This window comes from Rhinolophus sinicus, linkage group LG18, assembly GCF_036562045.2.
Source record: "Rhinolophus sinicus isolate RSC01 linkage group LG18, ASM3656204v1, whole genome shotgun sequence".
Classification (NCBI taxonomy): Eukaryota; Metazoa; Chordata; class Mammalia; order Chiroptera; family Rhinolophidae; genus Rhinolophus; species Rhinolophus sinicus.
Genome location: NC_133767.1, coordinates 13,650,267 through 13,676,751, shown reverse-complemented (window position 1 = coordinate 13,676,751; position 26,485 = coordinate 13,650,267). Strand labels below are relative to the sequence as shown.

At 45.3% G+C, this 26,485-nt stretch overlaps 2 protein-coding genes across 4 annotated transcripts in view; one reads left to right on the top strand and one right to left on the bottom strand.

The window, feature by feature from the left end:
* Window positions 1–1,631: 1,631 nt before the first annotated feature.
* ZSCAN32 (zinc finger and SCAN domain containing 32) lies at window positions 1,632–14,867 on the bottom strand. The gene is given in 11 exon segments (XM_074323074.1): window positions 1,632–3,025; window positions 3,028–3,186; window positions 3,943–4,069; window positions 4,072–4,421; window positions 7,073–7,215; window positions 7,964–8,125; window positions 8,280–8,308; window positions 8,388–8,482; window positions 10,169–10,334; window positions 12,717–13,195; window positions 14,772–14,867. Coding segments are annotated over 10 exon segments (2,286 nt in total). The 5' UTR covers window positions 13,083–13,195; window positions 14,772–14,867; the 3' UTR covers window positions 1,632–2,336.
* Window positions 14,823–26,485, top strand: part of ZNF174 (zinc finger protein 174) — a 31,408-nt gene continuing 19,745 nt past the window's right edge. For 2 of the 3 annotated variants that reach the window (XM_074322805.1, XM_074322806.1), the window contains exons 1-3: window positions 14,823–16,278; window positions 17,283–17,505; window positions 20,846–21,484. In XM_074322805.1, coding sequence (XP_074178906.1) covers window positions 15,871–16,278; window positions 17,283–17,505; window positions 20,846–21,450 — 1,236 coding nt within the window. In that variant the 5' untranslated portion in view covers window positions 14,823–15,870 and the 3' untranslated portion in view covers window positions 21,451–21,484. Of the gene's footprint in view, window positions 16,279–17,282; window positions 17,506–20,845; window positions 24,246–26,485 lie in introns of those variants that run through there. The other variant, XM_019714853.2, reaches the window with a different exon arrangement.

Genomic DNA, 26,485 nt, shown 5'->3' with positions numbered 1-26,485 from the left:
AATTTACAGGGGGGAAACCTGGCTTTTTAATGCACATCTGAAGGGCTGAACTAAACCAAGTGGGTAATGTTACACCTCTGAGGAAATCTATATACTTGTGGGTGTTAACTTTTGTAAAACCTACTTCAGTTTCATGCCCAAGTGGGTAGTGTAGTATTATGCTGCATTAGGCAATTGGAGGTAGACACTATTACAGGAGATATCATAACTATAGGGAGCAGCTACCACACATAGGGTTGGGAGAATACAAGGAAAAATTGACCAGAATTTCAAATCTTGGAAGAGAGGCCCTGCAGACCTGGCATTCAGAGCTTGAGGGGTTACTGGTCCAGGTGGTGCTACCTGACTAGCCCTGGTATTTCTGAGGGGTCCAATGAGTATGATTCAGGAAGATACAGTGTATATTTTGTTCACTGCTTTGTAGCTAGGTCCTACAATACCTGGTACATTATAGGCAATCAAATATTTCCTAACTGCATGTATTCTCCAATTCTTACCTGTTTACTCCAGGCCATCCATAGTAGCAGACAGGCAAGGTTTGCGAGCTCTAGTACTGTGATTTTTTTCTGCACAGCAGACTGGAGAATAAAGCAATTTGGAGGTGGAAGCAACCTAAAAATGCAGGGAATTCTCCAGTTGCATCCCAGTTTCCTTGGCCACAGCCGACCCAGGCGTGGGAGAAGCCTGCTAGGGAGGCCTTACTGAGTATCTCCACTTCCTTAGCATGTAGATCGACTTTCACTGGTGGTCCTCCTCTATCAAGTCTTGATTCTTGGAGCTGATATCCAAAGCGCTTTGATAATTGATCCACCCCGGGCTGTCACCTCCACCATGAATCTCCAGTGAGGTCAGGCTGTCCCAAACAGGTCACACTCAAGCCCACCTCTTTGGCTTTGTTCAGGCTCTTCAAAGATGTTGATTTCTGTCTAGAGAAGAGGTAAGTATGTGACCCTGGGAACTGGCCTGCACAGCTTGCCCTAAGGGCCATACTTAAGGACAATGTATGCAGGGAAATGAGGGGTGGCCCCAGCAAGGCTCAAACTGATGAAACACTGAAGTATATTCTTGTTTCCTGCCTTTGCTACTTCTTCCCCAAAATTTAGGAGAAACAAGTTTTTCTTCTTTGAGGTAGAATGTACATTCTTTGCTCATATTTAATTCCTCAAAATGGCTCACCAGAGACCACGTCACTTGATATTCACCATAACTTATCTAAGGTAGTAACATCTTGCCTGTAAGGGCCAAGAACTGTGTACAATATACCCGTATTTTAGTACTTTTTATCCATGGAGATTTCACAAAACCTTAAATCCTTAGCTTTTTTCTGAATCAGTACGTTTTAACTTTGGTTTTTAGGGTTCCTCACACTCACCCTGCCTTTCCCCTACAGTCAGAGCCTCCTGCAGTCCCTATACTTTCCTTACACCTGTGATCTCCCTTCTCAGTGATAGCTCAAACCATTCCTGCCCAATTCAGTTCATCCTCTCCCCATTTCCTGCCCCGTATTCCTTCTCGGCATATCCTACTGCCCTGAAGCAGGTTCTCCACTTAGACCCTCTTCAGGACCCTGCAGGCTTCTATATGAGTGTTAAGCTTCTAATGGAAAAAATTACAACCAAAGGGCCAGGAAGTAGAGGGAGAAACACTTTTATTTTCATTTGAAATAGTAATTCTCATAAATTCATAGAAACCGTTTTCTATAAGAGACAAGAAACCAGGAACTGTGATGTGGTGATGGTAAGATGAGAAATCTTATAAAAATCAAACTAGATAATATGCTTCCTCTAAGATTGAGTCTAAGTTGCTTAGATTTAGTATTATCCAGTGGCTTAACCTGTCCTTTTTTTCCTTTGTTCCCTTTCTGGTGGTAGTTGGGTTACAGAGTTTTATCTGATTTGGAGATAACAGTAGGTACCTAGAGGTCAATTATCGGTTTAGAATAGATCCAGACTATTAAGCTTCTAGATGTGCTCCCCACAAAGGAGGAGAATTTCTTCTCTGATGTGGCCCAGAAACAGTTCTCAGGCTACTACACACCTGTTCTCTGTTCAGAACAAGGACACTGTAGTTTCCTGGAAGGACTAATGGTCCTACAGCTTTTCCCCCCTTCAAAGCAAAATGGAAATCCACTGTAAGACTGTGGAGTCATATGCAGAGATGGAAAGAGGTTTCAGTATTTTTAGGTGATTTCTATTCCTGGATGTGGTTTTTCAGATCCAGTTGTCAATAAGTTTACTGCTAATCCAGGAATTGGCTAGTAGAACTCCCCACAGCAGAATAAACTGTAAGGAACACATGTTGACCTAAGGAATTGATGTGTCCAGTTTCCTACACACTCAGCACATTTCTTCCTTCCTATGATGTATCTCTTCTATGTGTACCTCCTGATGGCAGATAAAGGCAGAGTTCTTAGTGAAGCTTTTCTCACACTGAGAGAACTTGTAAGGCTTTTCCCCAGTGTGGGTTTTCTGGTGGGCACTGAAATGGGAGCTGTTATTGAAGCTTTTCCCACACTGCGCACACTTGTACAGGCTCTCCCCGGTGTGGACTCTCCAGTGAGCACTAAATTGGGAGCTGTTATTGAATCTCTTCCCACAGACAGTGCACTGATAAGGCTTCTCTCCAGTGTGAGTCCTCTGGTGTACAATGAGGCTGGAGCTCTGGTTGAAGCTTTTCCCACATTCCCCACACTGGTAGGGTCTCTCCCCTGTGTGAGTCCTTAGGTGGGCAGTGAGGTTAGAGCGCTCAATGAAGGCTTTCCCACATTCACTGCACTTGTGAGGCTTCTCTCCCGTGTGGATTCTCTGATGCTGCACACGATAAGAACCTCGGCTAAAGCTTTTCCCACATTCGTGACATTTAGAAGCTTTTTCTAGTTCGGGAGCTGTCTGGTCATGAGCGGAGGGAGAGCTGTGACAGCAGTTTCTCCCACACAGATGTGTGGAAGTCTTCTCCTCAGTCCAAAGACTGTGGTGACTCATCCTCTCCTGGGATTTGATTCTTCCATTACTCTCCTCTGGAGATGTCTATGTTGTCTTCTTGACACTGGCTCACCCTCCCAGCCTGTTTTGAGCTCAGAGTGCCAAAAAAATTCTCCACTAGATTTTCTCTGTAAAGGCTTGTTTGCCTCTTTTTCTGAATCCCATTTTGGATTTTCTTTTTTAATCCCATTCCTGATCTCAAAACCTGAAAGAATAAAATTATATTGGATGGTGGAGAAGGAAAATAATAGAATGAGGAACAAATTACAATTAAACTACCATAAAGAAATGAGAATTCTTCACGTGATTCAGTCTTCTAATTAAAAGCCTAAATTTTATTTTCAAATTGTAATACTTTTTAGCTCCAAATTTGTGGTCAAAGATAAATATATTATAAATCCTCTCCTTTTTTCCTATTCTGTTTCTTTTTGGATATTTTGACACAATGACAAAAGTGAAGCACAGAGTTAAGCTCTATGTCAACTGTCAGCTTGTCTGTAGGTATAATCTCAATTCTTGAATGGCCTACTTGCTGGGAAAAGAATCATAAAAGGCCATCCTGAGACTGGGCAGCTCAAACAAAAAGAAAGGAAGTTTCTGAGTATCTGGCAAGTGCAGGCTTCGGTTATGAAAGGAGGATCAGTGGTAAAGAAAGAGGGAAGGGGACAGTGTTTGGGCTTGAGGCCTAACTGGCAATCTAAAGAAGTGGATTAAGTGCAATTCCAGGGGAAAAATTGACACGGACTCTGTGAAAGAGGCTGGTAAATGCAAAATCAGGGCTCTAAAGTTCAAGAGAAATAATCCTTAAACTCCATGAAAACCAAAACTCCCTGGCCTATATAAGGTCATTCATCAAGTTGACGAGGAGGCCTGGAACAGACACGGCTCGCTCTTGATTGCTAGGCTAGTGGCCTATATGAGGGCTTTCTCATCCTTTGACCATCAGAGCCAAGGGTCTTACCAAGTCTGTTTGGGAACAGGACTGGCAGGTCAACTTCTCTAACTTCCTGGCCAGGATACATGATATCCTTTTCATCTCCAGCTGCATCATCCACAGTGGCAACTTCTCCAGTCTGTGTGGGGGGACCCCGTTCTGCTGACTCAGCTCTCCAGACCCCATGTCACTTCCCTCTTGGTCAGGAGTAGGATCGATTGCTACAGAAGGTGAAGAGGAGCTTGAAAGGGCATCCATTTCTTCATAAAAGATACAAGGTTCAGGTACATGGCCTCTCCTGACTTGGTGGTAACCTGACCATGAGCTTTTGAACTTAGTGCAACACTGCTCTGGGGTCCGCAGACAGCCCTGCTGCTGGAGTTGTTCTGCTACAGCCTTGTAGATTTGGCTGCTCTGCTGACGGGTCTGGAGTTTTTCATGAAATTGAGAATTACTGATAATGGCCAGGAGCATTTTGGTCTCTTCATAGCTCCACTGTACACGTGCTGCCAGGGAACAAAGAACACAATGATCAGATCAGGGAAGACTGGATACTGTAGTGCAGGGTTTTAGCACCCCAACATGTTACATCCTAGTTTCTCAAACTATGCCACAAATGGCTGCCATCAGTCCTGGAAGGTATCTCACTGTGGGCTTTTCTCCTGAAACAAAAACTTGCAGTGTAGTAGATAAGACATCCTGTCCAGCTGAGAAGGAGTGTAGCCTACTTCCCGACACTGCCATTTGTATTTCTCTTTACTTATCCTGAATCCCACACATTCCCCGAGAGATGACTCATGATAAGGGCAGTGCTCATCTCTCTCCACATGGGTGCGAGTCCCTGAGGGCATGTGGCCACATAAGAGAACGTGGTGAACAGGGGAGATGGGCAGGGAAGCAAAGACTGAGAGGAGAGAAGAGCTGGTTATAGGAGACTTCTGCCTACTCCCACCTCTGATACCTGGGAACCTTCTGGTCTGCCCATCTCCATGTTACATTTCCTGTCATCCTTGTAGAAGCGAGAAACTACATTACGGCATTTACTATCCCAAAGTGAGAACAAGCAGTAAAGGCCTGAGAAGAGCAGTTCAGGCTGGCTGGTGACTCGAGAACCCTCAGCCCTTAACACACTTCTACACCCAGCTAAGGCTTAAGGGGTACCCATCTGGGCCAGTTGGTGAGGGCTCATTTGTCCAGAGCTGTCCTAGCAATGCATTCTGATTACACCTCACATCTAGTTGCGATGCTCTGAAGAGCATGTGGCCTCCTCTCATCAGCCCCTATACTCCACTCTGCTCTGAGCCACCATCATGTGATGCCTGGATTATGCCCCAGCTGCCTCCCTGGTCTTCTTGATTCCACTCTTGACCTCCTACCATCTGTTCTTAACCCAACAGTCAAAGTTGCCCCCCACCCCCCGTCCTTGTTCATTCAATTCAACTAACATGTATTGAGTGCCTACTATGCTATTTTATGGGAAATGCAAACATCAACCTGACATGGATGCTGCCTCCAAGGAGGCCAGTCTTCTACAAGTCTCTGCAGCAAAAAGGAGACACACACAAATGTTTAAGTAGAGTTCAGTGCCAAATTAACTGAAATAGTCAAACTGATCATTTTTAAACTACTATTCCTCTGTTCAGAACCCTGCAAGGCTACCCCTGATAACTCAGAAAGTCAAAGTCCTTACACAGTCCTTTATGTAGGGCCTCAAGGCCCTATCTTAATGATTCTCAAATTATCTCTGAAAAAACAGGTTTTTGTGTTTTTTAAAATACAGTAAAAATGCAGTTGTATAGTACAGCAATGTTAAAGTGCGATAAACATTTTAAAATGCTTACTCTCAATTTCAGTTCATGTCACTTCTGATACTACTACCCTACGCGATCTGGCTCATGAATCTCGTTTATTACTCTCATCCTCAGTCTGCAGATCACACTGGCCTTCTTGCCTCAGAGCCTTTGCACTGGCTAGTCCCTCTGTCTGCTAACACTCTTCCCCCAGAGAGCCACATGGCTCCTTCCTTCTCCTTCAAGTCTTTGTTCAAATGTCATTTTCTCAATGAACGCTACCCTGACAACCCAAATGAAAAAGGCACCCCACCCTCTGCCCCGGGAATTCCTGATCACTCTTATTCTGCTCCATTACCTGCAGATGCAATGGAACCTGATTCCTAGACTAACGACATTTTGAATTCACACAGAGGCACCTGCTAGGACATCACCCAACTTCCACGAGAATACAGCAGTCATTCCCCAGGGCAACATCACCTTCATTATTTTATGTTCTACTGACAAAATCTAGATCTAAGATCTACTCAGACACCTCACTACTTTGATCACAGAACATATGGCTTTGGCTTTCCAATTTCACAACTCAAAACAAAATCCCCTGGGTTACCAGACAACAAAATGGTTCAGGTGCAACTTTTCCCTGTATGTATTGTAACCTGCATATGGCCAAATGAATGGCTTTACTTTGTGTATCCACTCTAGCTTTTATCCCAACATACCCTCAAAAGTGAGGGAGCAGGAACCATCCTCAATTTATAGCTGGAAAACAAGGCCTACTCTGCGGGAGTGGTTTGTTTATAGGTGACCAGGACACGTGTGCAGACAGGTCCTCAGCCACGTGGCTCTGGAACAGTCTGTAGGTGCCAGGGCTCCCATTTTCTTGGACTGGCTACTTGCTGTCAGATTCGTGGCTTTCAGAGTCTTCCACTGTTGCCTCACATGACACCTCTTTCTGCTTCCATGGGCCTTCACTTGGCCTTTTCGCCTTAACAGTCCTGTCTGCCAAGCTCCTAGGGGAATTAGAGGAGCCCTGTGAGAACCAGCAGAGCTTCTGTCTCCTCCTGAAAGGCGCAGGGCTCTGGGCTGTGGCCTCGCCTCCCTTGACAGCAGCTGGCCTGGAAGCTTCTGAACTTGGATTGACTGTGCTCCAGAGTCTTTTGGAAATGTTCATACAAGAGCTCAGTGACTTCTCTGTATAGCTGACTGCTCTGCTTGGGCACCTGGAATTTCTCATAAAACTGAGGCTCCCTGAGAACAGACAGGGAAGTCCTGGTTTTATCAGCAGCCAAGGGTGCGCCCCCCACTTTTCTTATCCCCCAAGTCTAGCTGTTTTGCATCACTCTTGATTTTTTTCTCCCTCCATTAGTGGTGTCTCATGGGCTTCCAGTCCAGTCTCACTGTGGAACTCTTAGAACTGTTCTTCACTCTGCAGCGGTGAATATCTGGGGTCCCCGGTGTGTTTTCTCTGTTCCAGCCGAGATGACATTTGGACCACGGATGGGAAAGCCTGCATGTGAGGAAGCAGGGAGGAGACATCAAGGCCTCTGCCAGTTGCAGAGCACCTGTCTCTGAATCTGATGCTCAGGGGGAGGCTTTCCTGAAGAGGAGCAGCCCAGATGGGACAGAACTGATTTGAGAAAGGCCAGAGCTCAGTCCTGAGATTGAAAAAGGGCCCTTGGGCCTCTGAAGGGCCTGGGCATGGATGTGCACTATCACAGGTGTGTTGTTTTGTTTTTTAATCCTGCCACTCAGGACACCACAGCTGTGTGTGTGCGCCCTTGTTCATTCATCTCTCACCTGTTCATTGCACAGTCTGTGCTTCACTGGCTGCTGTCTGTCTCCTGCTCTGTGTTTCTCTTGCAGTCTCCCCTCCCCTTCTTGCCCCTGACCTCCCCACACTCTCTGTCCCCACTGCTGTCAGTCTCACGCCCCCTCCCTTATTCTTGCTCACTGTCACACATGCTTGCTATCCATACTTGTCGTAAGCCCTCTGACTCCCTTGCTTTCTTTTTCTTTCAGTCTGTTTCCCTCTTTATGACTTCCTTTCTGTGTCTGAGTCTTCCTTTCTCTGCATCTTCTTTTCTCTCTGTCTCTCACCTACTCTCAGTATTTTCCTGTTTGTTTCCTTCTTTCCCTCTACCTAACAGGGTCCCCACTGCCTCTGTCTTCTCTTCTTCCTTCTTGTTGTCTTTCACACTCACTCTCTCTGAACTGAACAAAGCCACTCTGGACCTAGAGGGAATGCAAATCCTTACCTAGTGAGACGTTTGTCATTCTTCTGTGTAACACCCCTGTATAGGGCCCTCTGTGCACGTCCAAGGTGAGTCCATCTTTCTTGATAGAGGGACACAGCTGTCTTCTGGCCCCTGTAACAACACCAGGGTCTGCTGCTACTGATAAAATAGCACCGCTCTAGCCTGGGGTGGGGCAAAGACAGGACCACAGTTATCAGGTCAGGGGTAAAGAAAGGCAAGGGAGGTCGAGCCTCCGAGGAGTGGATCGGGTTGGGTCAGCAGGCATGTGATGATGTCAGAGTGGACAGAATAAGAAAATAACCCAAGACAAGCTCACGGGACCACCCAAAAGTCTTTCTCACGTCTCTGGAAAAGAATGAGTTTCGGGGTAAGTGTGAGGTGAAATGGGAATGTCAAGGGACAAAAGGCGTCAACCACAGCTTACCTGGGTTTCAGTGGTCCAGAGCACAGCACCAGTCTCCTGGTCTTGAAGACCCCTCTTCTGGGGATGGTTCCTGGCAGCCTCTGGAGTAAGCCAGGCTGGGGGAGAAACAGCCACTGTCAGAGGGCAGCTTCCACATACCGGACACACAGAGCGGAGGTTCCGAGTGGGGTCCCTGGGCCATAGCATCAGCAGCACCTGGGGACCTGTCACAATCCATATTCCTGGGCCCCACCTCAGATCTACAGAACCAGAACTTGGGGGCTGATGGCTGGGAGTCTGTTTTAACATGCCCCCACTGAGTCTGATGCACACTCAAGGCTGAGGACGACTGCCATAGCCAGTGGCCTCTCTGTGTGCAGAGAAGTTCCAGATTCTTCTTGGCATAATAGCTTAAAAACAAACAAACAGTGTTTTGTTTTGTTTTCCCATTCCAAAGAAATATAAGTAGGTTACAGAAAGGAAAATAATGGTGAGGGGATCTCTCATAGCCCCACCACCCAAAGATAACCATATACTCTTAAAATACTACAGGAACTCAAACCTTTTATTTTTTTCAGACCAAGACAATACGTTGTCTCCCAGATCCCCACCGGGGAGGTTACAACACTTGGGACCTGAGCAGCCTGTGGGCACTGAAAGTGGAAGGAGCAGACCTAGGACGCAGTGAGTCCTGCAGCCTTTACTCACAGACCCTAAGCCTCTGAGAACACAGATGTTCCCAAGATTACAAGGAAATAAATGCTAAGTTTAAAAAGATAATGATGGAGTATTTACATTGGTTAAAAAATACAAAAGCAAATGAACCTCTTAGACTATTTTCCATTTCATCAATAGAAGCTTGCCAATTTAAACAGCATGAAGACGCCATGTTTTCCTCTAGGATTTGAGGTATATAATGATGTTTAAAATGGCTTTTAAAACTTATTTAGTGAACCTGTAATGGCAGCCTTCAAATAAGCAGAAAAGGTAGCAGTGGCATACATTTAGGCTGTCTAGAAATGTATGGAGCCCAAGTGCTTCACAGAAAGAATTATAAAGAGAGAGCCTTGGTCTGTCCATGCAATGGAAAATTAGTCAACCATAAAAAAGGAACGAAGTAGTGACACATGCTAGAAACTTGCCAAATGAAAAAGGCCAGACACAAAAGGTCACATATTATAGGATTCCCTTTTCATGAAATGTCCAGAACAGGCAAATCCATAGAGAACAAGGGGCAACTGCTTAATGGGCACAGGGTTCCCTTTGAGGGGATGAAATATTTTGGAACTAGAAAGAGGTGGTGATTGTGCAACCTTTTGAATGTACCAAATGCCACTGAATTGTTCACTTGAAAATGGATAATTTTATGTTATGTGAATTTCACCTAAGAAAAATTGTCTTTAATTAAAATTTTTGTCTAAAAAAATTGAGAAAAGTAAAAAGAAAAAAAATAGACTTTTGTAAAAAAAGCAAACATAATAGGAGAAATGCATTCTAGAAGAGATTAAGATGGATGGGGCAGGGATTTTAATGTCAGTACATGAACAGATATGCAGAAGGTGAGGGTAAACATGTCCACCTTAATACAACTGGTTCAGAATAGAATTACATTGCAATAAAAGAGAATTTGGCTAACACATCGAGGATCTCCACTCTATTTATATGCTATGACCTTCAACTAATTTGAAATCTTGTTTTGTGGACATATTTCAAAGGCTTTTAGTCTGTCAAGCTCAGACTTGTATTTCCCATAGATGATTGTTCTTCTTCTGCCTCCGGTGAGGGTGGAGGCTTCTGCTTACCTCCTGACTGTTCCCCTGGTCTCTGGTGTGAGCTCGGTGACTCCTGCAAAGTCCATTCCTCTGGATGAACTCCCTGTTTCAAGTGGGATTTCAGTGATTCTCTGGCTGCTCTCACAGGGGCTGTCTCCTCGAGGAACACTTTTAAGTCCTTCCCAGAATCCAGGACCTGAGAACGGAGCCCATCATGTGTCACTACACATTCCTGCCTAAGCTGGATTTTTCAACCCCTGAGTTTGGCATTAGAAAAGGATGTGAGACATAAGGAAGCAGAAGAGAAATAGTGTCAGGGTCACTGTCAAAAAATGAAAATGAACAGAACTTGGCCTCAATCACTTGATCTCAAGTGATTAAGATCATTTATATGAAAGCACCTAGCATAGAGCCTGACACATCGGAAGTGTTACAAGTAGTGTACATTTGTTGGAAGTGAGAATGCCAGCTTCCAATGTAGAAGGCTCCTGTGATCTCAGCACTGCTCCCCTCCCCACAAATCCTGCATCTCCAAGTCCGGTCAGTTCTGCCTTCAAATAATCCCTTGTATTGGTCCTCTGCTTTCCCTCTCAGCACCCTCCAGCCTGGTCAGGACACTCTTTTCTGGACTGGACTGCTATCATTGCCTCTGAACTGGCTGCCCTGCATCCTCTCGGCTGCTGGGCCCTCTCTAATTCATTCACTCTTTACATGGAATCCAGTAGATCTTTTAAAAAGGTAAGATCCCATCCATCTCTCGTAACACTCTTCAGTGGTTTCCTACTGCACACAGAAGAAAATCCAAACTCCTCTTCACAGCCTCAAAGGCCCAGTATGGCACACACCTGCTTTCCTCTCTCACCACCTCTCATACCACTCTTCTTGATTCGGAAGCTCTAACCACACATCCTCCCTTGTTTCCCAGACATGTTAAGTCCTCACCCAGCTGCGGCTCTGGAGTGTGCTGTGACTTCTGCCTGGATTGCTCTCCTCTCAGCCCCTGGCACGAGCCCCTTCTCCCTCACGTCTCAGCTCAAATGTCCCCTCAGAGGGGCCTTGCCTCACTCCCTGTCTCCCCCCCCCAGTCATGTCTATCAGGTCACCTTGCTCATTCCTTCGGCGCAGTTATCTCCACGTATCTTTTGCTTATTGTCTGTTTCCCCCATGGAATGCATGATCCAGTAGGTCACAGGCCACACCTGTCTTGTTCACTGTAAAATCCCTAATATCTGGCATATCGTAGGCACTTAAAATCAACTTCTTTCTTTCATAACCATCTTCACTCTTTAAATCCCAAGTTTATATCTTGTCCTTAAAGTGCCTGAGGAGACGTACTGGGAGGTAACCGGGTCTGAGAAATGGTATCAACCTCTGTTCATACTTCTTACCTCCACTTCTTACTCTCTCCTTGACTTCCATGATTGGTTTCAAATAGCTGTTTTAACCCTTACATTCCTGTCTTGTTTTCATTCCTATTAAGAGTTTGGTTCTGAAATGGTGAGGGACAACGAGGGAGAGATCATCTACAACGGGAACTGGGTCCAGGATAACAACCAGCCTACAGGGTCCCCCACTCTATTTAGTTCACCTCTCCAGATGCTACCTTCATCCACGTGCTACTACTTGCTCTTCTCCACTCCAATCTAGTTATTAATAGTCCCAATCCCATAGATTTTAAATTAACTTCCTTAATTTCTTGCCTAACGCATCACCACCATGTTGCTCCTCCCTCTCCAAATTATGTCAAAATTACTCAATCCTCCGAAATTACATCTACACTTGCCTTTACCACTCTCCCTCCCACAGCCAGTGTACATCCCGCCTCCTCACTGGGGAACACCTCCCATTCCAGCCATGCAGACTGCTTCTGGCTCAGACCACAGCTCTACCCTGGCTACAGCATTCCTCTCACCAACACTCCGTTACTCTATGCCTCTCCCCGACTTCTGATTCGGATTTCAGCTGCCTTCTCTCCGCCAAATCGCCCACAGCCAAAGCCCTCATGTTATTTTTCCTTCTCCTGAGCCTTTCACAACTCCCTTCTCCCAAAATATATACACTGATCGAATCTGACCTAGTCCTTACCTCCACAAGAGGGTATTTTGTGAAACTCATCACTGTCCCTAACTGACCAGCTAATCCAGGCAGCAAGGACCAGCTCTAATACAGCTTGGTTTAGTGTACAACCCATGGCACTCTGCCCTCAAGGAACCTCTAGTAAGACAGATTAGATTTTAATTCACCACCCTCTCTAATTTTCCTGACCTCCTGAGTGAAGGATAGTTATCCTTTCCCTGACCTTGTTTTGGAGAACTTTTCTGAGTGTTTTTACCACTTTAATTAGGGACTCTAAACATTCACTGAATATATGAATGTCTAAGTTATGTCAACAAATGCGAAATTCTTCCCATAGACTAAGGGCATAGGACCAACTCAAGATCGCTAGTACTTTCTGGTGGGTGACAGAGGGCTAGTGTGTATTTCTCAACTAAGTGCCTCTCTTGTAACTGGTTTGCTGTGCTCCTCACCCCAACTTCTTGATAACCAAAACCACAAGGTTCTTATTTCCTTTTCTCACCTGTAGCCCAGGTACTCTCTGTACATCCTCAACCAGAGCCACAGCTTCTTCACCATTTTCTGGATGCTGCTTCCTCACTCAGGTCTGGATCTCCTCTGGCAAAATGGTGAGAAACTGCTCCAAAACCAGCAGCTCCAGGATTTGCTCTTTTGAGTGTGTCTTAGGCCTCAGCCACTGACAACAGAGTTCCCAGAGTGTGCTAAAAGCTTCATGGGGTCCAGCTACCTCCTGGTAGCAGAACTGCCGGAAGCGCTGGCGGGAAGCTTCGTAGTCAGGGCTGTTGCTATGAAGGGCTGACTTCTGTCCTTGTGTGGAGCCCTCGCTTGGGGATGGATGTCGCTGGGGACCCCTTGTTGCAGCCATCATTTGCTTCACGAACTGGCTTACTGGTTGCCACTCCCACACTCAGGATCAGATTCCATCTCTTTTCCTATCACTAGGAAGCGGTTCTCTCGGATACCAGTGAAAGCAGTGTCTTTCTGGAATCAGACACATGAAAGTGACATAAATGTACAGACTCACAGTTGAAAAGGGCTCAACTTTGAAGGGAGAATGGAAAGACAGCATAAAACTGTCCCATGTCCCTTTCCTCTGCTTCTTGTGATTTACTTCTGTCCTTTTCTTTACTCCCTCTGCAATCCAAGCCAAAGACCCAAAGCATTAGAAATATCGAAAAATATAGTTTTATCCCCAGCCAGATTTGTCTGCTAATGAATCCCCCAAACTAGTCCTCACAGTGTAGCCCAGCTATTCCTTCTCATGTTCCCCACATGCCTGGGTCTTGTTCCTGCTCTCCCCTACCTTCAAGAAGCCTGGACCCACCTTCCCAATTGCCACCTTAAGGAGAGAATAGTACAAGTGTCTCTCGAGTAACCTCTTCATCGCTATGACACCCTCCTCCCTACCATCACCACCACACACACAATGTGGATGATAAATGATTATTCTAGTTTGCTGTAGCTCTTCCTCCCAACATTCCTTCCCCACTTCTGATAACAGCATCTTCTTTTTGAAAGAGCCCCTCTCTGTTCCATTGGCTCTGGTGGGGCTATTCATCCCTACCCCTTCTCCCTACCCCAGGAGTGAGAAAGGCTGGGCCTGTCAAAATTCTTCTCTTGAGATTTTACATACAGGTGGGATGGGAGAAGTTCCAAACTTTCTGGGAATTGTTCAATTGAGAGGATGCAAGACTGGAGCTATTTGCAATTAACTCCCACTCAACATTCCACTTCTCCACCAAAGGGAGAAGCCTGTTTATGGGAGTAAAAAAATTACTTTTAAAAAAAATGGATTCAGGTTGCCTTTCTTCCAAAGAACTTGAACTGCCTTTATTTATATTCTTTTTACATTTCAGCGTGGCAGGAGGGACTAGAACTAGAGGAATCAAAGGCATTGTTGTTAGCAGTCCTTTTTAACAAAAAAGGGGCCTCTAAATAGCATAGCTTCTCAGCAGCAAGGCCAGGTCTAGAACCTTTATCCCTTGCCTTACACATTTTCGTACTTCCCCCACCTTATCTGGATGAAGAATCATTTAATAAATGCTGTCCTAGTTTCATGCAGAAGGCGGAGCCGGCAGTCTCTTGACCCCGACATCCCATTCATACTTAATTTTAAAATTCTGATCTCTCAAAAACATGTTTCCCTCTGGCGATGGCCCACTCAGCGGAAAGCAGGATGAAAACTGGGGGACGGACTGATTCATTTTCACTCCCCAAGGATGCACTGAATACTCCTAGTGCCTACTCGATGCTAAGGTTAGGTACTGTGGCTGAAGTGGCGTAGGAACACATCCGCAGGCTCCCGCTGCAGCGAGACGGAGATGGGAGGGACACTCACAGGCCAGAGGGAGTCCGGGCTCGGGCACAGAGATTGGAACCCGGCCTGGCCAGCTCGTGTAGGTGAAGGGCACCCGGGCGCAGGAAAGTGACCGCGGAACATGCAAGGGGCGTCCGGGACTGGCCCAACCTCCCCGACAAGACTCTCGGCGGCAAGGCACCCCAGGCCGGTGTGGGGTCCAGCCGCGAACCCCCTGACAAGAGCAAGTAAAGCACTCACCAGACACGAGCCCGAGCAACTCCCCAAACTCGCTCACCTGCCGGGCCGGAAGTCAGCACCACGAGCCTTGGTGCTAATCCGCCCACTGCGCATGCTCGCAAGCATTGCCAAAGGACTACAATTCCCAGGATGCACCACGACGGCAGGGTATGTTCCTCGCCAATATCGACAGGGCCCACAGTCAATAGACGAGAGAGAATGCCCTCGAGGACCCAATCACTCTGCGGAAGAGGCGGGCTCACCCGTGGCGTAGCACCGCGGCAGCCAGTGGGAGTGTCCGCGACAAGAGGCTTCTGCCCCGCCCTCAGCCCAAGCTCCTGGATTCCGGTTCCATGGTCCCTAGAGAGGTGAGTCCACTGCAGGTGGGCTCAGGTTGTCAAGCTGTTGGCAACGCTATATTCCAGGCGCCAGTCGGGGCTCGTAACGGGCAACGAAGCTGAGCTGCGCGCTGGAGTGCCGGAGCCTCGCCAAGCCCCGGCCAGCTGAGGCGCAGGATTCGAGCCGGGCACCCTCGGAGGCCGGAGCGGCTGGGCCTGCGGATCTTCGGGAGCGAGCTGCCTCGGTGCCTCCGTCTACCTTTCCCGTGAGCAGGGAGCTTCCGCTAACTCCCAACCCCCAGCGTACGCCGCGGCCTACCTGGGCTCACCCTGTAGCTCCCGGCGAGGTCGGCCTTACCAGAATGCGGGAGAGTTGGCGCAGGCGACCTGTCTGACAACTTGAACTTTTCTTAGGGATTGCTGTCAGCCCCTTAGGTCATATTGCGCATTTCTTCTGCGACCTCGTGTGCTTATCACTGAGATAAAAGCAGCCTTCTCCCCAGTTTCCTTTTAGAACGTTATGACTCTTCTACTTCGCAAGACAGTTGTAGAAATTGGCGGAAAGACAGATTCTTCCCACTCCCAGCGATTGTGTTGTCTTCAGGAGTTTGGGGTCACGGCTAGTGAATGAGAAGACCCTGACTGCATCCTGTCGTCTTCAGCATCCTACAAGAGCTTCGTTTCTAGCATCTTTCTAGCATTTAGAAAGACTTATCCAGGATCATGATCCCTCGGGCTTGAGCTGTTTACAAGGAGAGAGAAGCTGTCTCCTTAGCCCCAGAATGGCGGCTAAGATGGAGATAACTTTGAGCTCGCAGTCCCACATTCAGGCCTCCTCCAAGCAAGAGAGACACATCATAACAAAGCTAGAGGAGAAACGGGGACCAGCTGTACAAAAAGACTGTCCTGATCCTGAGCTCTCCCGCCAGAGCTTTAGACGGTTTTGTTATCAAGAGGTGTCTGGACCCCAGGAGGCACTCTCCCAGCTCCGACAGCTCTGCCGGCAGTGGCTGCAGCCCGAGGTGCACACTAAGGAGCAGATTTTGGAGCTGCTGGTGCTGGAACAGTTTCTGAATATCCTGCCCCCAGAAATCCAGGGTCGGGTCAGGCATCGATGTCCAATGAGCAGCAAGGAGATGGTGACCCTGGTGGAAGATTTTCACAGAGCAGCCAAGAGACCAAAGCAATGGGTAAGGAAGGTCTTCTCTTGTGGTCCCCAGGATTTCTTTTTCACCTGGATAGTGTTTGGTCTCTGGATACCTCCCTAGTTAGACAGAGTTCAGAAATGGATCAGATAGCCTCACACGTGTCTTCTGGCCTCTATTTGGGAACACTCCTCCCCCCGCCCATCCCAAGATGTCCCAGGTTTTTAGAAAAACAGGCCACTGGCACTCCAGTGAGGAAGTGAGGATCAAATTAGGTTCTTGAATCTTTGCTGACAGATCTCGCCCTCATTCCTTTTGAAGTTTTCCTACAGTTGGGATTCTTAGCAGATAGTATTGTCCTTTGGGGTAGGAATTTGATTTGGGGAGAACTAAATTGGACCTCGTTCCACTGAAGTGCCTTGCATATTGCCTTTGGATCAGGAAGTCACTGCTCAGTTGGCTAGTATTTCTTCCAGCCCTGACCCCTTGTCAGATTCTAGTCTGGCCTAGGCAGGAAGCAAACAACCATGTGTTTTGGGGAATGGAACCAGGGAACAAGGTTGAGGCAGTTCTCTTAGAGCCCTACGACTACTGAGATCTCCTTATAAGGAGAGCCTTGGACAGAACAATTTATTAGAGAAAGGTGGTTTTTAATGGCCCCCACCATACTGCTTCCCAGTCCTACAGAGAATTTTTCAGCAGAAGTATCTAGGCAGGTGGGTATAGAGTGGGAATCTGCTGAGCCAGTGTCATAATTGACCCCGATGTTTATGCCTGTTCTCTGATGACTGACTCCAGGCCTGAGAAAGGCCCAAGCTTTAGGGGCATACACTCAAGAAGTATTGGATAATTTGAAGCAGCCTCGTTCTCGTCACTCTGCGTGTTCCTCCCTGGGCTTCCTTTGAGAGTTTCAGTGGTCTCTATCAAAGTTGACATCTAGGCCATTATCAGGAATTCCCAGGGTAAATGGGTCCTTATGGAACTTGAGAGGTCAAGCTGCCTTTAGTCAGCCCTTGAGCTGCGCTCTAATGCCTGGGGCTTGTTCCTAGGTGGCCGTTTGTATGCAGGGGCAGAAGGTGCTCTTGGAGAAAACTGGATCTCAGCTTGGAGAACAGGAACTGCCAGACTTTCAACTGCAAACTCCTAGGCGATATCCCAGGGAGAGCTGTCTGGAGGAGCCTTCCCAAGCAGGACCTCAGGACCAGCTGAGCCCCCATCATTGGGAAAAGTCTCCACTCCTCCTGGAACCAGCCCCGAAATTGGCTGGGACAGGTAAACACTCTGTGCCTCCTTTCTCCTTCTCAGATGGAGATCAGTCCTTTATCTCCATCAAGGCATTCATGGTTCTGAAAAGCCGTAGACCAGGTATTGGGTTGTTTTTTTTGGTTTGTGTTTTTTTTATATTGGGAACAGTGTGTTTCTCCAGGGCCCATCAGTCCAAGTCGTTATCCCTCAATCTAGTCGTGGAGGGCACAGCTCAGCTCCAAGTCCAGTCACCATTTTCAATCTTTAGTTGCAGGGGGCGCAGCCCACCATCCCATGTGGGAATTGAACCGGCAACCTTGTTGAGAGCTCGCATTCTAGCCAACTGAGCCATCAGGCTGCCCCTGGGTTTTTTGTTTGTTTGTTTGTTTTAATATATGTAGTAGTAGATCTTTATTCCCTACCAAATTTCACTAATTAGAATGGTAGTGATACTATACATAAGGAGTATGCTTTTATTTTCTGTTAATAACTATTTGACAATCCAGTGCACAATAGGACTATTCTAGTGCCTACTTTTCTGTCCATTTCAGAGCTTCCTATAGTGAAGACAGATCCAGATATGACCACTGATGAACTTCCATGCGAGCTGTAGCTGTGTTTTGTTTAAAATGGTCCCATATTTAGAAGGGGCCTAAAGAATGTTCTGCTCATTAGAGGAAAAAACCCCACTCCATATTATTTTCTGCCTCTTTTTCTTCCTGTGACATTGTCTGTGCTTTAAACTTTTGTGTCCACTTCCCTGTCTCTGGTACAATGCCAGTGTAATTGCTGGCACTGCTCTACACAGTCCTGTGATCGCTAAGACTGAATGACAGTGACACTTTGGCCAGTCTTGGTGATACGAATACAGGATACAGTCAGGTTAGAGAAGAGGTATAGGAAGACTAGAACTTTGATTCCTTAAGATTTGCTACCTTCATTGAAACACTTTGGTTTGATTACTCTCAGAACTCAGGAATGGAGAAGAACTGCGGATCTAGTAGAAAAGCATTGTCACTCTGGCTGAGGTCCTGCCCCATAACCTATGGCCTTCCTTCTCCTGCCTCAGGAGGTGCAGCTCGGTTTGTGTGCAGTCTCTCGCTCCTTTAATGTGATCCCCAAGATGGCAGATTGTCATGCTTCTCATCCCTAAGATCCAACAGTGACTTCCTTCAGAGCTGCACTGTCTAATACAGTTGCCATTAGCCACATGCAGCTATTTAAGTTTTTATTGAGAGATAATTCACATACTATAAAATTCAGCCTTTAAAAGTGTACATACAATTTAGTGGGTTTTAATGTATTTACACACTTGGGCAGCCATCACAACTATGTACTTTCTGAAATGTTTTCGTGACCTCAAAAAGAAACCCATACCCATTAGTAGTCACACTCCAACCCTCCCTCTTCAGTCCGTGACACCACTGTCTACTTTCTGTCTCTGGATTTGCCTATTCTGGACATTTCATTGTCCAGAATCATACAATATGTGCTCTTTTGCAACTGGCTTCTTTCACTTAACATAATGTTTTCAAAGTGCATCCATGTTGTAGCATATGTCAATACTTCATTTAGCCTTTTTATGGCTAAATGATACTCTGTTAATGGACATTTTGTTTATTCATCAGTTGGTGGACATTTGGGTTGTTTCCGCTTTTGGCTATACGAATCATGCTGCTATGAATATTTATGTACATATTTTTATGTGAGTATATGTTTTCATTTCTCTTGGGTATGGAGTGGAATTGCTGGGTCATACAGTAACTCTATGTTTAAACTTTCAAGGAAATGCCAGACTGTTTTCCAAAGTGTCTGCACCATTTTACATTCCCATCAAGAGCCTATGAGGATTCCAATTTCTTTACATCCTTGCTAAGCTAACAGTTATTATTGTCAGTCTTTTTTATTACAGCCATCCTATTAGGCGTGAGGTATCTCATGGAGGTTTTCAGTTATTTCCCTAGAGACTAATGATATTGAGCATCTTTTCATATGCTTATTGGTCAATTGTATATGTTCGTTGGAGAAATGTCTATTCAGATCCTTTGCTCATTTTTAAATTGGGTTATTCTTTTTGTTGTTGTAATAGTTCTTTACATATTCTGAGTATAGACTCTTATCTATAATTGGCAAGTATTTTCTCCTATTCTGTGGGTTGTCTTTTTACTTTCTTGATAGTATTGTTTGAAGCACAAATGTTTTTAATTTTGAGGAAGTTTAATTTATCTATTTTTTCTTGGTTTCCTTGTGTTTTTGGTGACATCTAAAATACCATTGCCTAAGCCAAAGTCACAAAGATTTACACCTATGTTTTATTTAAAGAGAGATTGGTTGAGCTCTCACATTTAGGTCTTTGATCCATTTTGAATTAATTTTGGTATATGTAGTGAGATAGGGTCCCACTTCATTCTTTTGCATGTGGGAATCCAGTTGTCCCAGCACCATTTATTGAAAAGACTGTTCTTTCTCCATTGAATTGTTTTGACAACCTTGTTGAAAAGCAGTTTACTATAATTTTATGGACTACTTATTTAAATCTGAATTTAAGTTAATTAAAAGTAAGTAAAATTTAAAATTCAGTTTCTCAGTCACACTAGCCACATTTCAAATACCCAATAGCCACATGTGGCTAGTGGCTGCTATAGTGAAAAGCTCACACACACACACACACACACACACACACACACACGCTGCTCGCATGGCAGGAATTCTATAGGATAGCACAACTCTAGATCCTCAAACTTGCCCACAGGTCATCCAGCTCATTTCCATCCTGATCCTCAATCCTGGTGGTCAGAAGTTGGGGAGTTTCTGTAATGAGAATACATGTCTAGCCCATATTCCAGTTTCCAAACACAAATGCTCTCAACTTTGTAAGGAAATAAAATGCCACATTCACTAGATTTATCATTATTTGACGAGATAATGGTGGTCATTCAGTGTCCAAGTAAGAGAGTGTATATTTGCAGTGTTGAAATTCCAGCTCTCTTCCTTCTTTTCATTCCTTAGTTGATTCTCAGGCCTCACGGGTTTGCTTTTCCCTATTTCTCCTTTCCTACACTTTCCCCTAAAGGTAGGAAGGAGGGAGAGGGTTGGAGAACTTGGTTCCTAACTTTCATATAAATCTGAATCACTCCAAGAACCTTCTAACTGTGCAAATTTCCAAGTCCTAACCCCCAGAGGTTATCACTCATAAGTCACGAGGATGCAAGGGCAGGTTGCTTATTTGGCAAGTGCCCCAGATAAGTCTAATGCAAGTTGCCAATGGAGGACCACACGTTGAGAAACCTTGCAGTGTATTTCGTAACTGTTGCTGAGATGCTTTCCTCAAAGCCCAGGAAACAAAACATATTCTTTCTAATTATAGAAGCCCCCAGAATGAAAAGTGAGAACAAGGAAAATCCACAACAGGACGGGGCTAAAGGAGCGAAGCCATGTACAGTGTCAGCCGGCAGATCCAAAGGGAATGGTCTGCAGAGTCCTGAACCAAGAGGGGCAAATATGAGTGAACCCCCCCGGTTATCACGGAGGCAGGTCAGCCCCCCAAATGCTCAAAAGCCATTCGCTCACTACCAGAGACATTGCAGGGAACTGGAATACATCAGCAGCCCCCTAAAAAGTCACCCACTGAGAGAGCTAAAGAAAAGCAAAGGAAGTAAAAGAAGTCTAAGCAATCGTTTGCAACGTCTTGGTCACCAGCCAACACGCTCAGCAAAGAAACCTTACAAATGTGATGACTGTGGGAAAAGCTTCACATGGAATTCAGAACTGAAAAGACACAAGCGAGTCCACACAGGGGAGAGACCCTACACATGCGGAGAGTGTGGAAACTGCTTTGGGCGGCAGTCAACCCTGAAACTGCATCAGCGAATCCACACTGGAGAGAAGCCATACCAGTGCGGCCAGTGTGGGAAAAGCTTTCGCCAGAGCTCAAACCTTCACCAGCATCACAGACTCCACCATGGGGACTGAAAGCAGGGCTTTGTTCTTTCTGTTTGGAAGGAAGGTAATTGTGTTTTCCCTTCTCCTTACTTGCATGTAAATCACAAAGACTGTCTGCGTGACTTACAAGGAAAGGAAGAGGTCCCTGAATGATGGTGCATATTTTACTGGTAAGGAGTCCCAGAAGCAGCTGCACGGTGACAGGGTGAAGAAGTGGCAGGTCTGGGCATTGGGTGAAGGAGAACTAGGGTCTCTGCTGTATAGTGGGGTGTAACTAATGAGGGAGAATCAGGATGATTCTGCAGGTGCCCCCACCTCGTGTTAAATCTTCCCTGCGCCGCCGTATTTATCCTTAGGGGTAAATTCTACATATAGTTATACATTTGCTGTTATGCCAGACAATCTTTATCATGCACACATTTCTTTAATAAAGATGGGTGATCCACAAGAATTTCAAGGCAAGAGTTCATTGGAATATAAATCCTCTAATATTCTTTGTATAATTCCTGGTTGTTCATAACAAAGGACGTAAGAAGGGAGAGTATGAGCATGTTTGTGAGTAGAGTGTTTCCAGGTAATTAGTGCTTTTACCAAAATAAACATACACACACACACACACAGACACTCACACACTGAGGTATCTTTTTATATCAAAGCACCTTTGATTTAGGAAAAGAAAATCTACACAGCTGCTGCAACCACCCAAGTGATAGGGAAAATCTACACCAAAAAGCAAGTAGTACGTGTAGACTGTTAAGGAGATGTCAGAGGGAATCCTTACTACTCTTCTTTCTCACTTAGGCCAGTAGCTTAAAGAATAACAAAATGGGGTGACGAAAATGTTCTAAAACTGGATTATTCCAGTATATTTACTAAAAATCATTGAAATAGGTTAATTGTAGGATATGTAATTTAAACCTCAATGGAATTTCTAAAAATGACAAAATATATAAAATGTTAAAGCCCTCAAATTAAGCCTGAGAGATCATTTAATCCCATCCCTTCATTGTCTCAAAAACCTAACCAGTATGTAATTTTTAGTCACACTGGGCAAGCCAGCTGATCTCTGTTGGTAGATGCACTACCTCAAGCAGAAAGGGGGTAGGTAGCATTCTTTCTAAAGCATCAATATCCCCAAGGCACTGCTGGTCATTGTAGGGCTATGGCCTGTGCTGCACCTCCCCTCTCTCACTGCTTCCCCCCTCCACCCAAGAACACGTTTCTCCTTACAGCGGAGACAAGTGCACACATGCGTGTCCCTGCCCTCTGGGTCTTTGCACACACTGTTCCCTTTGCCCTTAGGACCTGCCACCCCCCCACCTCCCCCTCCTTCTCTCATCTCCCAAAGGTTATCTGCTCTGCAAAGTCTTCTCTGACAAGTTCTAGGCAGACTTCGACTTAAGGATGTGTCACTCTTGGCTCCACTCCGCTCACCAGTGGTGCTCAGACTGGGAGCAGATTTGTCCCCTAGAGCATTTAGCTATGTCTGAAAATGTTGGTTGCTATGACTTGGGGAGGGGAGGGTAGCTCCTGGCCTCTAGTGGGTAGAGACCAAGAATGCCGCAAAATGTCCTACAGCGCACAGCATGGACCCCACAACAGAGTTATCTGGTCAAAAATGTGAATAGTGCCATACAGAATAAAATATCTTTAAGGACAAGAACCTTACTTTTTCATCATTTTAGCTTTTGGGCTTAGCCCATACCCAGCCAAGAGAAATAGGTTTCGGTCATTGAAGAGGCGAGGGCCTCTGCTTTACCCTCAGGGCCCATTTTTGCCTGAATCTAAGATCCTGGTGACAGTCTGTTGAGTGCAGTGGACAGCCTCTTTGGAGCAGAGATGGACTTAATGGAAGCCCAGTGGCTTTCCTCATAGTTTTTGGTGGCCCTTTAGACCACCATGGTCCCCTTCCCAGCGATGTTGGATATTACAAGAGTTTGTCTTCATTAGTCCTGCACTTTGCCTCACTCCTGTCTGCTGCCTCTCACTGGCAACGCCTCTTGATTTCTCATTCTGCTCCCGTCTCGCCCCAGTTCCTTTTTCCACACCAGTTTCACTGTTGTTTCTTAATAACTTCCCTAATCCTTTTTATGTCTCTATTAGTTTCCTATTGATGACCACAAACTTAGTGGCTTAAAACAACACAAACATCTCTTACATAGTGCAGGAGGACAGACGTCCGAAATCAGTTTCACTGAGCTGAAATCAAAGTGTAAGTCGGGCTGGTTCCTTCTGGAACCTCTCAGGTGAATATGTTTCCTTGCCTTTTTCAGCATCTAGTGGCTGCTTGTATTCCTTGGCTTGTGGCCCCTTCTTCCATGGTCAAATTGTATCCCCTCCAGTCTATATCATCACATCACCTTCTCTGACTCTGACCCTCTGGCCTCCCTCTTATAAGGACCATTGCGATTATGTTGGGGCCACTTAGATAATCCAAGATAATCTCCCCATCTCAAGATCCTTAATCACATCTACAAAATCTCTTTTGCATATAAGGTAACATTCGTGAGTTTTAGGGGTTAGGATGTGGACACCTTTGCGGGGGCCATGGTTCAGCTAACCACACCCATCTATTGAATCAACATGGTTAATCAAAGATTGGAGAGCCAAAAGCAAAAAAATAAAACAATAGATTTCTACTTTTCTTATTTACAAGAGTTGGGACAGGAACTTTTCCTTAAATAAGAGCTTTGGTTGGTATGTTTTGAAGAACCTGTGTATATGTGTTTTCTCTCTTCTGATTACAAAATCAATAATTGCTGAATCTTAATGTTTTTGAGTACCTGTTCAACTGTGGTCCTTGAATAAATGTGATGAAATCACCACTCTGAATATCACTCATTTCCAAAAAGTAATGCTGCCTCACCTCGCCCAGCCCAGTTTGGCAGATAAGGCTCAACTCCAGACGAGGAGTGCTTGAAGGCCTGAAAGAAGGCCCCTGGGTGCTCAGCCACCTTTGCAGGTCTATACTCAGTTTTTCAAATGTAGGGTTCCCCCTTCCCCGTTCCCCTGACCCATGTGTTGTTCCACCAGAGGGCCTCAGCACAAAACACTGACTTGCTGGGTTGCAATAAGCTAACTCACATAAGAAAGTAGTCTTTCTCCTCTCTTGTGCAGCCCTCACCCATGGAGCAGCTTGTAAGTTTCACCATATTTTCTGGGTTTGCCCTGTACTTAATCCATGTGGGACTGGGGTGACTCCTACTTAGGTAATTTGGTCCTTTGGTTACCCCCAGGGAGGCAGGGATGGGGGAAGCATCCATGCATAGGTGGGGGATCTGGACCTCACAGATTTCTCTGAAAAGCATTTTCCATCTACAGCAGATAAGGACTTGTAAAACACATCCCATGATACCATTATCAAACCCGACAAAATTAACAATAACTCCCAAATACCATCCAATAAGACAGTGTTGAAATTTCCCCAGATATTTCTAGAACAAAAATGCTATTTCTTATAGCTTTATTGAGATGTACTTCACATACTATAAAATTCATCCATTTAAAGTGTACCGTTCAATAATTACAGCATAGTCACAGAGTGGTGCAACCATCACCACAATCTAATTTTAGGACATTTTCAATAGCCTAAAAGGAGACACTTTCATCATTAGTAGTCTCTCCCCATCCTTGCACCCCCTTACGCCCCTCTCCTTTTACTCAGCACAGCATCTTTAAGGTCCATCCATGTTGTAGCATGTCTCAGTACTTCATGCTTTTTATGACAATATTTCATTGTATGGATAGACCATGTTTTGTTTATCCATTTATCAGTTGATGGACATTTGGGTTGATTCCACGTTTTGGCTATTATAAGTAATACTGCTACAAGCATTCGTGTACAAGTTTTCTGTAAACATATGTTTTCATTTTTCTTGGGTATATATCGAGGAGTGGAAGTTCTGGATCAAACGTTGACTCTGTTTAGCCATTGAGGAACTGACAGACTGTTTTCCACAGGGTCTGCTCCATTTTACATCCCCATCAACAGGATGTGAGGGTTCTAATTTCTCCACATCTTTGTCAATACTTGTTATTACCTGTCTTTTTTATCATAGCCATGTTAGTGGATATGAAGTGATGTCTTATTGTGGTTTTGATGTACATTTCCCTGATGGTTAATGATGTGTTTACTGGCCATTTGGGTATCTTCTTTGGACAAATGGATATTCCAAACCTCTGCCTTTTTAAAATTGGGTTGTCTTTTTATTGTTGAGTTGTAAGAATCCTTTATATATTCTGGAATCAAGTCTTCCTTAGATATATGACTTGCAAATATTTTCTCCCATTCTGCTTTAATATACCTTTCTGCACAATTGTAATGCATCTCTTTAAAGCAGCTGTCACCTGCCAAAATACAAAAGTGACCAATACAGTCACAATTTCTGAATAGCCAGTGAAACAGAAGTATGATGCAGACCTCTCCAAATGTCATCTAGAAACATGTCCGGGACCAGATAAGGGCGGAGCCAGCTAGAGGAACCCCAAAAACTGACCTTGATCCCAGGGGTGACTTGGGCTTAGTTGGATCTGAGGCAGCTCCATACACAAACCAGAGGAGTGGACTTTGTACCGAGCTAAGACCTAGGGATGGCTTTGTACCCGGCTCTGTCATTCTCCAGCCCGGTGGTCTGGATGTGTCACTTAAATTCACCAAGCCTTTTCTCTCCACTGGAAATGGGAAGACCTGCCCTGCTTACCTCCGTGACTGGTGAAGCAGGCACGTGTATATGTGAAAGTATTCTGTTTTCTGGAAAGTGTCATATATGAGGATGAATTATATATGTCAAGTAAAAATGAGCATCTTGAAATCTCCTGTCAGTGATTCAGATCCAAATACTTGGGCCTGGAATGAGCAGAAGCTGCTGGGATTCAAGGGAGGAGAGGTCCTATTTTCCTGCATTTGGCACTTCTTACACTGTGGTCACAGTGGAGAATGTCCTGGAAAGGGAGAAGAATTTCTCCAAAGGGCTATTTATGAATAAAATCGATGTCCTAGAGAGAGGCCAAAGCAGATGCACCCTGTTTTTTCCATGGTCCTTACTCTACTTTTTTTTTTTTCCAC